This window comes from Schistocerca gregaria, chromosome 3, assembly GCF_023897955.1.
Source record: "Schistocerca gregaria isolate iqSchGreg1 chromosome 3, iqSchGreg1.2, whole genome shotgun sequence".
Taxonomy (NCBI): Eukaryota; Metazoa; Arthropoda; class Insecta; order Orthoptera; family Acrididae; genus Schistocerca; species Schistocerca gregaria.
In genome coordinates this window covers 419,965,899-419,981,597 of record NC_064922.1, presented here as the reverse complement: position 1 = coordinate 419,981,597, position 15,699 = coordinate 419,965,899, and the positions used below count along the sequence as shown (strand labels likewise).

Sequence of the window (15,699 nt, the reverse complement as noted above, 5' to 3'; positions counted from 1 at the left end):
GTGTTCGAGTTGGTACCTCATTCAGCACCCCTTGGACCCAAGAAAATGGTATTCCACAGGGTTGTGTGTTAAGTGTAACACCCTTTCTCATTAATCAATAGGCCTGTACCTTCCACCGAGTCTCTGGTTACCCCGGCATTGTAATTTGATGATTTCTGCATCTGGTGCCGCTCCCCCTCAGTAGTGTCTGCTGAAAGCCAGCTCCAAGGTGCCATCTGATGGCATCTGTGTGGCCATTTCCTGTGGCGTCCAGTTTTCTCCCTCAAAAATGTGGTTTATGCATTTTTGCTGTAGACCTACAGTACACCCAGATCCAGAACTTTATTTGGGTGACCAGCACCTAGATTTTGTAGTGCAATTCTGTTTCTTGGACATCCTTTTTTATTCAAAGCTGACATGGCTGCCCCATATTCATCAACTGAGGACTACTTAATGCTGAAGCTTAATGCTCTCCACCTCCTGGCCTCCACAACTTGGGTTGCAGATCATGCTACTCTTTTCCATCTTTACCATGCTCTGGTTTCATCCAGACTAGATTATGGTTGTCAGGTTTAGTATCACCGTGATAAGCTGTGTAGGAAAGACCCTGGAACAGATGGTTAACCATTGTCTGGTCTGGCTTTTAGAGACCTGGTAACTGCTTACCTGTTCTCAGTGTAGATTCTGGAAATTTCAGTCCACGGTCGACAACCTGACCCTCTTCAAAGTGGCTGTTCTGCAGGCTTTCCTCCATCAGAATCATTGTATCGGCATATTCTTTGTATCAATAAGGCACACAATACTTCTTGGACACACTGTATTCTCATACAACTGCATCAATGGGGCTTTCATGACCACCTCCCCATTTTCATTCAGTCTTTCCTGTCTCAGTGGTTTTTTCGGACCCAAGTTGATAACACACTGTCTGATCAATCTGAGTATGAGAATGGTGTCCCCTGGGCAGTGTTTTAAGTGTTACCCTCTTTGCCATAGCCATTAGCAGTATAACTGGTACGGTAAGGAGTCCAGTATGGTGCTCCTTGTTTGTGAACGACTTTGCTGTTTTCTGTTCCTCCTCCAGTGTTACAATGGTGAGCCATCAGTTACAACTTACAGTGTGGCAGTTAGAGTAGCAGGCTACAAAAATAGGTTTTCATTTTTCTGCCAATAAGTGTGTGTGTGTGTGTGTTCATTTTAATCATTCTCGTCGTCCTTTTAATTTGCCTGCCTTGCATATGGTGGGACACTATCCTACATTTTAGAAACCCAGTGCAGTTTCTGGGCCTCATTTTTTACTCCAGATTGTCATGGTTGTCACAACTGTGAGACTTGAAAGCCAGAACCCTGAAGGCACTGAACATCCTCAAGTGCCTCAGGTATAGGTCTTGGGGAGCAGACAGGGTGCATCTCCTCCAGTTTTATAGGGCTTTTGTGCACTCGCGGCTGGACTATGGGTGCATGGTGTATCGGTCAGTGAGGCCCTCTAATTTGTGGATCCTTGACGCTGTCCACCATGCAGGGATTCAACCGGTCATGAGTGCTTATCGGACCAGTCCCATTCCCAGCCTCTGCGCTAAGGTTGGGGAACCACCACTTACCATCCGGTGGCAGCTCCTCCTGTTGCACCAGGTGTGTAAGTTTCTTGCAGCTCCAACCTCACAATCTCACCATATTGTTGCTCATCTACCTGTGGACCATCTTTTTTCCCACTTTTCCCACCGTACCTGAGCCGTGATGCCATTTGGGATCAGTGAGAAACATGTGCTGGAGTCCCTCAGTGTGGAGCCCATATGGCCCCAAATCCAGGGTTTTAACTGCCTGCCACCCTGGTTACTGCAAAGGCCCAAAGTGATTTTAGATTTGGTATGGTACAAGAGAGATTGCATTCCTGCTTTGATGTTTAATGCAACATTTTCTGCCATTTTATCTGAGCACACGACTATGTAGTTGTTCTTATGGATGGGTCAAAACAGGGGGATTTCGTTGGTTGCACTGTTGTTTTTTCAGATTGTGTCCTCAAAGTCTGACTGCCTCAAGTGTTTACTATCTTTGATGCAGAATTGTCTGCAATCTTGCGGGCACTGGAGCAGATGAGATGCTCTTCCTGTCCTAAATTTCTTGTCTGTTCCAATTAACTAATTGCCCTTCACTCATTGCAACATTTGCATCCAGCAGATAAAATAGTCCAGACCATCCAGGACGCTCTCCAACTACGACGACTGGGTGAGGAGGTGGCTTTCTGCTGGGATCCAGGGCACATCGGCATTGCTGGGAACAAAAGGGCAAATCTCGTAGCCAAGGAGGCGTGTCTCGATCTGCAAGCGTTTCACTGTGCCATCCCCCTGCACACGCTCACTTTGCTATTGAGCTCATGAGTCATGTAATGGTGGGAGAATGAGTGGCTGTAAATGACTAACAATAAGCTCTATTTAGTCAAGCCCACAATGTGTGTGTGGTGTACTTCCTTCCAGCCACATAGACGGGATGAGGTTCTCCTCACTCAGCTTTGGATAGGCCACAGTCCTATGCTGCATGGCTTCCTGCTCTGGTGAGAGGACTCTCCAAATGTGGAGTACTTGTGGTGTCCAGGTCAATGTGCACTACATTTTATTGGATTTCGTTTTATTTTCTGAGCAGCGGGCCACGGCTGACTTGCTGGTGGATCTGCCATCTCTTTTAGAAAATACTCAAACGAATGTGGTTAAAGTTGTAAAGTTTTGTGACTTGTCCAATTTTTTCACCAAGATTTTAGGGAGAGGGTCTTAATTTGTTCACAGGATGACTGGCTCACCCATAATTTATGTAAGTGTCCAGTCAGTGACAATTTCCTGTGGCATCCTTGACACTCCTTTCTCATTTTCCTTACGTTTTATTTTCTTATACAACATTTTTCATCTTTTCCCAATTTCATTGCCTGTATGCTTAAATTTTACTAAAATTGTCCACATTCATTTCTTTTAACGTGTGTCAGGGCACTGATGACCTTGACGTTGAGCATCTGTAAGCCCCAACACACACACGCATAATACTCTGAAACTGCTTAAACCTGTTCATCATTATGGGGTGTGTCTGGCTATCAGTACCTTTCCCACTAGTCCCATCAATAGCCTCCTCTCAGAAGTGGGGATTCCCCCTCTGCAAGTGTGATGGAGCCAGCTCCTGGTTTCTTACCATTCGACAATTCCCTGACCATCCTGTGCACCCCATCATCTATGCAAATGAGGGATGTTTCCCTCCTACTGGTTGTATGCATCTCACTTCTCTCTGTCAGGATCTCCATCTCCAGACACTGGAAATTGCCCCTCATATTTCGTCCCACACTCCTCTTGGATGGTGCCTCGACCATGGATTAGGATTGACCTGTTCCAGGATCCTAAGGTCTATGTCATCCTTATGATTTAGTGGTGTCTTTTACATTCCATCCTTCAGGAGTTCCAGTCTGCTACCATCTTCTACACTGATGGTTCTAAAATGATAGATAAGATAGGATATGCTTTTATGTCTCCTACTTTCATGGAACACCATTCACTGTCAGGATCATGTAGTGTGTTCACAGCAGAGCTGCAGCCTATTAACAGGGCCCCCCATTTTGTTACAAAGGCCTCCCTCCACAGTGTTGCAATATGTACCAACTCAATGAGAAGTGAGCAGGCTATAGACTGATGCTACTGGCTGCCATTGGTATCTGCTATCCATGACCTTCTTTCTGTCATTGGTCATGCTGCCTGCTCAGTTGTCGTTGTCTGGGTCCCAAGTCATGTGAGCATCCCAGGGAATGATCTGGCTGAACATTTGGCTAGAGAAGCAGATAATTTCTTCCCATTCCCTTTCATGATCCCAAATGCAGATATGCAGATTCACGTCATATTTCTTTTTGTCCAAAAGTGAAATGGCATCTGATGCACTACTGCTGTCAGTAATAAACACCGCACCGCACAGGTGACTACTGCAGTTTGACATTCTTCCTTCCCCTCCTCCCAGAAGGAGTCCACTGTCTTATGCTATCTATGCATTGGTCATCTAGGCTCACCCCTTTTTCTCTTGTATAATGAGCCACCCCCATAATGTTGTTGTGGAGCCAGACTGACAGTATCCCGTATATTGGTGGAATGTCCCCTCCTTTTGGCCATTCACACATAGTATGATCTTCCAAATTCCTTGACTTTAACGTCAGCGAATGATTCACAGATGGCAGAACTGGTCCTCAGTTTCCTTTGTGAAAGTGGTTTTTGTTTTCAGTTACAAGGTTTTCCTGTTCTCCTGGAGCAGGTGCAGGGTGTTTGCAGTTGGGTCCTCCCCTCATGTTTTGTGGGTGTGGGACCCATGACCACTCCCCCGTGCAAAGTCCACTGTTTTATGCCTCTAATTTTCCAGTTTTTAGATTTGATCTATCCTTTTATGCCTTATGCTGAGTCTGTTTTTAGCTTCCTTGTTTTATAGTTTGACCCCTCTGACTTGATCCGTTCACTTTTTGCAGACATCTCTGTTTTTCACACATGACTTTTGAATTGCAGGGCTGATGAACTTGCTGTTTAATCCAATAACCCCCCTCCCCACCAATCAATCAATGAATCAGTCAATGTCACAGCCTGTTTTTTTTTTTTTTTTGTATAATTAAAGCTTTATGACTGTCCATGGTACCTGTCAGCTGAGGAGCCTTACTTTAAGGGTCTTGTGAATGAACAGAGCAAGCTGAGTTTCGACAGCTGATGCTTAAAAATCTATGTTGTCATACAAACAGGTTTTCCACCATTCAAAAGGACCAAATGAAACACAAAATATGTTCCATAATTCTCCAGCAAAATGTCAATAAGTAACATATATTTTACAAGCCTGCTTAATGACTGAAATGCTGTGTGTTCTACCATTGATGTGTGATCCTCCATATTTGCTGCAACATATTTATCTATATATTTTTCATTCTTTGATCAGTTTTTGTAGTGTATTGGATATGTCAAGCATTTGTTATCGAGTGTCTGGTATTTATGTAAAAAGCATAAATTGTATGCAATTCTTCAGGCATTGTGACAAAACTGCAACTACTTTACCTATGACTGAGCCAAGATAATCATTCCATTTTATAGCTGCACAAATTGAAGCACTCTGGTATTTTTACATATTGACTGATTCCAACTGTGACTCATTAATATTGTAAACATATTAGAATACCTAATTTCTGTATTTTCTGATTCTGAACATCTAATTTCCATAATTCCAAAAATGCTGCATCATCCTAGTATCCATGGTCCATAGTTTTCTAGGAATCATGTGAGAAAACCACAAGATGGGTTTCACATGACTGATGTGAATCCATGCTGGTTGGCATGGAGATGGTCACTTTTCTTGACAGAACTGAATGTTTGTGTTTAGCTGGTTTGGTAGTTTCTTATCATTTTTGTTAAGCAGAAGTATCTTCATATACTTCCTAACTTTCCTTCACCACTGGTGATCCATGATTCTAAAACCACCATGTGACCTCAATTACCTCATTCACCATGTCAAAATGTTTGGGAATGTTTCTTGCTGGCAGATTCATGAACTGGATGTCTAAATGATTGTTCAAGGTTATTTTTGGAAAACATGTTTAAGTAGTGTAAAAGTATGTCTGCCTGTTCTCATTGCAAATACAAGCCCTTAGATGGTATTTTAAATCGCTACCTGTCACAGTGGCTTTGACCACTGGTGTAATGTTAATGGTTGCTGTGATGTCACTTTTGGGGCATAGATTCACAATTTTGTTGTTAGTTGGTTAATATAATGAGTTTGAAAACAAAAAACCTGGTTGTGGTTACAGACTGATCTGTGTCTTTGCTGAGGTGTACATTAGGTTGAAAGTTGACTGTTTGGGTGTGAGTTGGCAAAGCCAATGAACGTGAAATTTTAATAAAAGTCTGACAGACTGATCTGTAGCTTAGACCATTTGAAAAGATTGCTACAGATATCAAGTTATATATTGTTTGCAGTATTTGTCAGATGTTTCCTGTGACTCGTATTGAATATTTCTTTTTATCAATAAGTTAATTTTGAACTCTTTGGGGGAATTCGGCTCGGTGTTGCTGTTTAGATGGCATGATATTTTGGTCAACTCATTCGTTACCATCTGCAGATAGTCCTAATGACTGACTGTCTGCCACTGGGTGACAATGTAAACTCTCCATACTGTTTTCTGCTATGGGCTGCACTCCTCAGTCACAATGCCACCACCACTGGGCTCAGGACACTGCTGATGCAGATGTGTGATCTATTCTTCACTCTTCAGTTGCTGTCATACTAGCAGATTTTCCCATAAACTGTTGGTGTGTTTTAAGCATGCTCTAGGGTGGGTCTCAAGCCTTACTTAGTTGGAAAACACTGTCTTTGCAGCAGGTTGTTAGAAAAGGCCACCACATTCTGAGATTGCACCTTGAGAGTATGTAGACATCCAGCTACAAGGTGAACTAGTAATTGAAGACTATGGTTTCCAACTACGTAAGACTTGAGACCCAGCTAGAGTGTGCTCTAAGTACAATGGCAGTCTGTGGGAAGATGCACTCACATCATGGCAACTGAAGAGCTAGCACTACTCCTTAGCATCCCAAGCCCAATGGCGACAACACAAACATTGAAGACCATTGCTCACATACAGACCACACACTACCCTACCACATCATCAGTAGAGCTGTGTCCAGGTACTGCTGGCCCATTGCTGATGGCAGGAGAGAGGTCACATAAAGACAGTGCCCAGTGATAGACAGTTAGCCATCAGAACTGCTAAAATGTCACATGATGCCATCTGACTGAATGGAAAAGAATAATTCAAAAAAACTTATTTTACGTTGACTGGACTGGAATGCAATTCATTTTGTCAATGAGACCTCATAATTATAACTACAAGTATGGACAGCAGATTAATTTCAATAAAATGCAAGTAGTCAATGCATTTAAGTTACTTATAAATAACGAAACCAAATCTAGAAAACTTTGTTTACTACAATATCAGACTGATATATTACCACACAACAACTTGTTAAAGCAATTAATTTTGGCAAAAGTGCTATTTTGAAAAGTAATTACCTAAATCATTTGCTTGTCATGTTGATTCTGAAGGCATTTGATTTCAATCAGGGAGATCTGTTGAACAGATTTATTGAAAAATGGTTTCCTTCAAGACAGTATTACACTCCATGACTACTTGTATCCTTGTGCACTGCTTTTTGACTATAACTGCCCAAGCATTTCAGTTTAGTCTCATTTGAAACTTCATTGGGTTCATAGTATTCTAGATTTCCTTATGTGGTGAATATAATGTGTAATGCTTGTGAGAGCAAATGCTTGATGTGCAATCTTCTGTGTGGTATGGTATGCTAGCCACACAAAAAATTCTGTATGTTATAAAAATTACCTTCTCCACAGGAATATGGAACAATAGGTATTATCCTATGACATCCATGATTATGACAGCAAACAGATCATCAGCACATGACCTTTTGGTGTGTGGTGACTCAGATGGTTACCTACGGCTTTTCAGGTAAGTGATCTTTCACTTGTATAGCAAAACACAAGTAAAAATAATCATAAACTAAATGTGTTATAATGCAGACACATGGTACTTTATTCATCTCCTTTTTGTGTAGAAAATCTTGTTTACTTGAATGCAACTGTACCCCATTTTCATCATACCTGAAACAAATGCAAAAAAAGAAAAAAAAATATAGATTACACAGAAGCTGAATCTGGTGCAGTTTTGTGTACCCTTTCACCAGTGACCAAATCATTTTCATTATTTGCATCACATCATGATGTAAACAAAGACACTGCAAGTGACATTTCATTGTTAAAGCCATTGCAATGTCTGGTTGCAGAGGTCACTACTACATTATATACATGTGTGATCATTTGACATTCAGTTGCTTTCATGACAAAGGCAATGATAGACATTGCCAAAAGCTTGGATTTTCATAGATATTTAATGCAACAAATGTACCAACAACATTTTGTACAACAAATCCATTGTGAAATACTTTATGGCTATATTAGTTTCTTTTATGGTAAGGATAATGTACAGAAAGTTGGGTTGAGAAATACAAATTATTTAGGAATAAAGGAGATGACTCACCAAAAGGCAGAAGTCTATAGGTACACAAACAAAAGGTACAGAGATTTGTTAGCTAGGGAGACAGTCATGTGCATGGGAGTGAGTGTGTGTGTTTGTGTGCATGTTTTTCCTACAAGCTTGAAAAAGGAAGTTCATTCAGACAGCTAGCAAAGCTCTGTAGTTATTGTTTATGTATCTATCAATGACACAGCACTTCTGCCTTTTATGGTAAGGACATAGTGTCATGTTCACTAACTGGAGCAGTTCTGCATAAAATTGTAGCTGCTATGTAATCTAGCACTCCTGCAGTGCTCTTTTGATAAAGACATTGTGCCCAAGTTCACAGTCATTAAACATCAAGTAAGATCTCCTCCAGCGGAGAAGATTATATGGAAGATAACCCTTGCAGTTATGAAGGACAGAATGTGACACACAAGATATGAATGAGACAGTAATGCCTGCACTTCACTTAACTTTCATTCTTTTCTGTTGACTGTTCTCTCACCAAGGAATGCTGATGCTGAAAAGACAAGCCTATCCTTGGCTCAGGATGGTGCAGTTTGGACAAAATTTGTCATTCATGTGGTTCCTGTGGGAGAGAGAATATATCTTATCATTCTTATTGATTTGTCCTTGCTGGTGGAGCCTGAAAACGAGAAAGACACACTGATGGGGATTAGTGAAAATTAATCCCTCAGCAGGACAGGCCAACACATGGTTGGCAATGGTGCAAAATCTGTCTCGGAGAGGCACGATCCTGGTGTCCTCGTGGAGCTGGCGTGTCGAGAAGCACCACGGAAGATGCATAGCAGTCTTCAGGGTGCAGTTCTATATCCGCTGCAGAGTCACAATTTGAGCATCTGCAGTTTTCCCCCAGACCACGGCCGCATACTCTAACAGTGGGCAGACCAATGTTAGGTATAGCGTGATGCCTTGTTGTGGTGGCAATGATGACTGTGGGTTTAGTAGCGGATACAAGGTGTGAAGATGTCCTATTGCTCTCCCTTTTACATCATGGATGGGATGTTTCAGGTGACCCCTAGGTATTTCGCTGTCTCCCAGGATTTCGACTGGTGTAAGCCCTGGTGGCAGAAGTCTTTGGTTGAAGACAAGTGCCTAACTCTTCGTGGCGTTGAATTTCAGCTGCCATTTTGTTGCTCATGAGCCCAAGGCGTTGCACCCACATTGGAGGTGGTTTCTCAGCACTTGGGCATTCATGCTGCAAGTGAAAAAGGCATCTGTGTACAGTGGCAGTTCAACTCCTGCCACTTTCGGGCCATCGGCAGTGTACAGGGAATACAGCGAGGGGATGAGGACCGACTCCTGGAACACTCCTGCACATATCTGCAGGCTGTGGATGTACCGTCGTTGGCCCTCATGAGGAATGCTTGTTCAGACAAGTACAACCAAAGTAGCATCATGTGGGACGTTGGTATCCCATGTTCAAAAAGTTTGAACTTGATACCATCGTGCCACAATGAGTCAAACACTTGGGAGACATTGAGGAACACTTCCCCAAGGTATTCCCTTGTTTCCAGTGCCTTCATCGCTGGTTCTACCACCAACAGGAGCTGGTGGGAAATAGCATGTTCTCCTCGCTACTCAAACTGCTCGTGTGGGATGATGCCCTCCTGGGTGATGTGTCCCATCAGTCTTCACGCGTTCAGCCACTTGAAAACCTTTGAGAGGGACGGGACCAGGCTGATGGGTCAGTAACTGGATGCCTGGTGTGGGTCCTTGCCAGATTTCAGAATGGCCACAACCTCCATGTGTTTCTACACAGAGGGGTAGACACCTGATCGGAGGATCTTGTTAAAAATATTGGCAAGTTGCCGGTGTAATCCAGGCGGAAGGTTCTTCAGCAGGAGGTCTGTGATGCCACTGCTGCCTCCAGCCTTCTTGGAGTTCAGCGAGTGAAGCTGCACAGCAAATTCTTCCTCTGTTATCGGCTCAATAGTGTCACCTTCCTCCCTTGTGGTGTGGAAGGTTGGTAGTTGCTCGTGGACCCACCATATGTGATTGACGTCGATGATGTCGGCAACAGATATGAAGTTCACTGCGAATGCATCCGGATCACTGGCGAAGTCATTTCCGACCTGAAAGTGCGGTATTCACTGTCATTGGTGTAGGAAGGATTTTACCACCCTCCATGCACTACCATCCTCAGAACTGAGGGTAGACACAAGGTATGCCCATTCCTGGTTCTGGTGTTGCTCAACTTCTGCCTTAATTTCCCGTCTCATGTGGTTTAAGCGGCACCTCATGTCTGGTTGGTGAGTGAGCTGCCATTCATGAAACAGTCAGTTCTTCTTGGTGATCGTGTCCAGAATAGGGTGCGGTAGCTGTCGCGAGAAGTCTCGTAGCCCTTGGCCATGTCTCGGCATGGCTTCATCTGCTGCTCGGAGTATTCTTCAGATAAAGAAAGCTTGGATGGCATCTGCCCCTACCTCAGCAGGGTTTGACGCATCCTTGAGCAGTTCGAGGACTTTCGTCTGCAAGCGCTCAGATTGAGCCTGCGATAGCTCGGATGACTCTCTGGAAGAGAAGCTCCAACCACATTGAGGCCAAAAATGACCAGTTCTCACCAAGGGACTGGAACAGGAATAATTTTACACGATTCCATAAGCCTGCATCAGCATGTTGGTTTAAGCCAGAAAATGATCAAGCAAACCCACGACTTCAATCTTATTACTAAATAAGAAGTAAATGATTTGGCCAATGAAGCATAATTTCGAACTTACTGGATAAGGAGCTTGATGAAGGTGCTATTTTCGATCTCAATAAATGATTAAATTGTGCTCCAACTCCAATCATTAGTGTAATCTGGTGTGAAACTACTCTGTGTCATCTTCTGAATATATGACAGACAATATAAGACTGTGCTGTCTGTGTTTTACCAATTGCCAAACTCCCTAAGATTAATATTAGCAGAGTGAAAATGTAATGACCCAGGCTTCTGAAGAGTAATAGGAATTTAATTGTGTTGCTGTCCCATAAGGGAAATACAGTTTTTATTATTAATGCCATAGATTATCATGATAAATTCTCTGTTTTGTCAGAGGATAATGCATACTAAATTTTAATGTGTCATCTAACATGAGCACTAAGTGAAATGACAGGAGAGCTACTTTTAAAAAAATCAGGCCTTTCTGAAGATGGGAAGTGTTTGTGACATAAAGACTACCCAAATGTTTAACAGAATTCATGTCACCAACTTTTGGCTGCTGTGTAGATCTGCAGAGTATGGGGTGTGATTACGGCAAATAACCACTACCTTCGCACATTGTGTAACAATATTTATTTCTGATAAGAGCATTCATACACAAATGTGTGAACACAATCAAGTAACCAGACTGACTGCTGGTTAAAAAGTCCATTGGCCCAGAGTCTAGTTGACCACCAGCAATGATGCTTCATGGAGCAGTGTTCCCACAACCACATTATGAGCTCCCAGATCTTTGTTGACATAATGAAACAAAGAATTCTCAATGCAGATAAAATTATGGTCAGTCTCTATGTGATGCCTCTGTTTATAAAGTTGTTGAAGCTACATAGTTTGTTTGTCAACCTGTTCTCTCCAGAAACCATCGGGTTATTCTGGCACTCTTAGACCATCTCTTACATTCCATATAGTGATAAATATTATGAAGTGAGTGACAGAACTGTCATGCATTCAGCCTTGTCACCAACTATGGCTAATTTTTGGAGAATTTTAAAGAACATACTTTAAATAATGCTCCTGTTTGCCCAACCTGTTTTCATTCTTAAGTTGATAACATTATTTTATTTGTTCTCATGGAAAGGAAATATTGCAGGAAATCATTGATTATGTGAACAGCACATATCCCAACATAAAATTTACTGTGGAACAGAAGGAAGGAAAGCTGGCCATTTTAGACAGTTCTATGAACAACTTGGTGTAACTTCAACTTACTCATACAGAACAATATCTCAATGGGCACAGTTTCCACCATTCTGCCCAAAGGAGGGCTTTGTTGAATAATCTGACACAGAGCTAAAAGTGTACCAGATAAGAACTATGTCGGCACAAAATTAATCCATTTAACCCCTGCATTCAGATAAGATAGCAATCAGGAATGTGAAATCAAGGCAACTGTGTCTAGAAAATGCATACAAAAATCCAGTCAGTTAACAGAACAAGATCAACATTTATCATTCCTTATGCCTGTAGAGCAACATCAAGTAAAATTGGAATGATTCTTAGACAGACGTGGGATTAAAATGTCTTTTGATCATGAGAGAAGCTGTGAAAATTAGAATGTGTGTTAACAACTTTAACAAAAGATGTGGATTGTGTTCTCAGCAGTGTGTTGAATCAGTCATTTGTTAACAAGACACTGAATGGGAGTGTGTCCTGAGTGAAACATTGATGCTGCAAGTGATATTTCATCATTGGTGCTAATGTACTCCTTGGTTGCAATGGATACTATTACAGTATTTACTTCTGCGTGGTACAGTTACTTCTTTGATAGTCAGTTGCTTTCCTGATGATGATAATGTGGATAGACCTACTGCTGAAAACTTTGATTTTCACAGAGAATTAGTGTGTGAGTTATCAGTCTTGTTTATGTGACTGTTGCTCAGTTAGTGCCTGGCCATATTCATGTATATGCTGATAGTGGTTAGCTTTATGCCTCACAATACTTATATTCCACCCAGTAGTTTGCAGTATCATATTAATACCATGAAAAAATTATTTTTGAGTTTTCACTTTTAGGCTAACATTAACTGCTTCTATTTTGTAAGTTTCTGTCATCTTTTTCCCAGTTTGGCTTGTCTATGTGATATCAAAACAATAATTTCAACATAGACTAAATGTGTTATATTTTTGTGGTCCAAATGAATATTATGACAACCTACCTTCTAAATGCCTATTACAACTCCACCAAGTGCTTCATAAAACAGAATTAATGATAGCTCAGGTCCCCATCTTAAGCCTGTCACAACTAGGTGGCTTCAAATAATGTTACTAGTGCTTTTACTCTTCACCTGTCTAAGTAACACATGTTTTAGATTTATCCAGAAAGCAAGTTTTCTCATTAGTGCACACAGAAGGAAAACATAGTAACCTGAAAGCCTTTATTTGGACAGATACAGCAGTCATTGAGCTACTGCTCAACATATGCACTGCAGAATTGATACACTTTTCATACCGATACTACATGTTTAACTTCTGTGCTCTCATGTCATAGAGGTTGGTCTAGGATGGAAAACAGCATGTACCAGTTTTCTAAACCTTTTTTCCACTGTCAAAATGTTTACCAAGATAGAAATTTTTTAAGTGTAAGAAAAGATGGAAATTGATGGAAGCAAAGTCAATAGGCCCAGCTGTAGAATGGATGATCAAATACCTTCCAGCAGAACATTTACACAAAATCTGCTGTGTTCTAAACGATTTGTGAGAAAGCATTAGTGCAGACATGCCCAAGAACATTATTTCTAGCCTAATGCATTGCAGCTTTTGTTCCAAGTTCCCTAGAAATCTTTCTGCTCTTCTCAAACTAGCCTGACTTCTTGTTGTAAACTACCATGCTGGTATCCCTACTAGTTTTTAGATCTCATTGATAGCAGATACCTCACACTCTCGATTGAACAGTGTTCACCTTTTGCCGATTTGTTTTGAGAGTATATCAACCTGTCTTTGATTACAATACACATCAGTTACGAATTTTCAGTTTGTGTGACATAGTACCTTAAACCAAATGGTAGTCACAATAGCCCTGACAGTGCTGTGCACTTTTGTGGTATCCTGATTTACCACAATTTAATTTGGTGACTATCTGTAGCTTCCCATCCACATTTGATTTCCATTGCTCTCTCACATTTATACTGATTAATAAATTATTAGCGCTAATTTCTGTTTATTTACCACATTTTTTACATTTTTACCTACTTTGTGCTTAATGACTGAAGAAATAACATCAGTTTTATAAGTAGTTCTTCCATCTAAAGACTCCAAAATTCCTCTTGAAAAACTGTGCTATTGATACTGTCCTGTAGATGAAAAACACCACTGTCATTGCTTTACTTTAACATCTTTTGTGAACATTTCCATAGAAATAGTTCTTTCCCTATATTTTGCATTCACATATATAATTATTATTTTGTTAAGGCCAGGGAAGTAGCCAAATGCTGTTTCTAGGTCAGCATATGAAAAAAGGATTTGATGTTCCATCGACAACAAAGTTGTCAGATAATGGGCACTTGTTCAGCCTGGGATATGAGTTCAGCCATGTATTTTGCAACAGATCCCAATAATTGCCTTGGATGATTCAGGAAAACCACAGGAAACCTGAATCCAGATGGTTGGCTGGTGATTTGAACCGCCTTCCACCCAAATGCAAGTACAGTGTTGTAACCACTGCTGCATCTTGCTCGGTGTCATCTGATATTATTAATTTCATCAGTAAGAAAATTTCAGTATTTAGTATTACCGGTACTACACAAAATTTTGTTTCAGTCATCTGGTGTGTTTGTATGTATGTTCTCCTTTTATACAGAAAAATAATGAAACATATTTTACTTTTTCAGGTATCCATGCCTTAGTCCCAAAGCTGAATATAATGAGGAAAAGGTATACAGCATGCAGATAGCAGTTGCAAGATTTCTCTTTAATGACAAAAACGTTGTTACTGTAGGGGGTACTGATGCTGCATTGATGTTATGGGATGTTGTGGATGATTAGCAGTACATTGTCTGGTAAACAAGATTTACCATGAAGAAGGGGCAAACAATGCTTCTGCACACTGACCACTAAATTTGGATACATATGTTATATAAAAAATTTTATACTTTGTATATCATGAATCATCAATTTACTGTTATGAATGTAAATAATTAGAAAAAAATTGTATTTCAGGAGGTATATTATTGTATTAGATAGAACACTGAAAATGCAATTCAAAGCAGCTGGCAATGAAAAGTTACAGTTAAATAACCTTATTTCTTATAAAAGTTTGTTAGATAGATATCAATAAAACAGTTTACATTGATCTGCAGTTCTTTATTAATAGAAGTTTGTTTCCTTGAATGAATTATGTCAAACAGTTCCACAATTAGCACGCAAAACAAAAGTACACATTATTCTTTAAGTAACAACAGAAGGACCAAAATCTCTTAAGTGAGACAAAAAATACCAAAAAGATAAGGAACATAAACAAAACTCTAAATAAAGGAAGAAAGCTAATGAGACAATAATAAGGTACTATTAGATGGATGTGAAAGATGACAAATGGAAACGGCAAAGGGACAGATAATTAAAGAGTTTACAGAAACAGAGGGAAGGAGGAAGACAAATGGCAAATAATATAGAAGATTACACCAGGGAACTAAAATAACAAGTAAGAGCTTTAGAGAAGAGGATGGAGAAGAAATCATACTAACAAGCTGAAAGACCAAAGAAGAAAATGAGATGAGCATGATTGCATAGGAGATGGTATGAGGAGTCAACAGAATGAGATTGCAAACTACAGAGCTTTAATGGGGTGGTAGTGACATGTCTTAAAGGGGGCTGGAGAGTGATCCCAAAATTTCTTAGTAAGAAATTTAAAACCACTGTTTCCCATAATTCTTGTCTGCAAAATAGCACAAACTGTTCAGAGATACAAAGAAAATGCAGTTTTTGT

The 15,699-nt window shown here is 40.6% G+C and overlaps 1 protein-coding gene across 1 annotated transcript in view; it reads left to right on the top strand.

Annotated features, from left to right (window-relative positions):
• Nucleotides 1-15,066, top strand: part of LOC126354637 (echinoderm microtubule-associated protein-like CG42247) — a 287,858-nt gene extending 272,792 nt beyond the window's left edge. Inside the window, exons 15-16 of the mRNA XM_050004406.1 lie at nucleotides 7,372-7,486; nucleotides 14,606-15,066. Coding sequence (XP_049860363.1) covers nucleotides 7,372-7,486; nucleotides 14,606-14,759 — 269 coding nt within the window. The 3' untranslated portion in view covers nucleotides 14,760-15,066. The remainder of the gene's footprint in view (nucleotides 1-7,371; nucleotides 7,487-14,605) is intronic.
• Nucleotides 15,067-15,699: the final 633 nt, after the last annotated feature.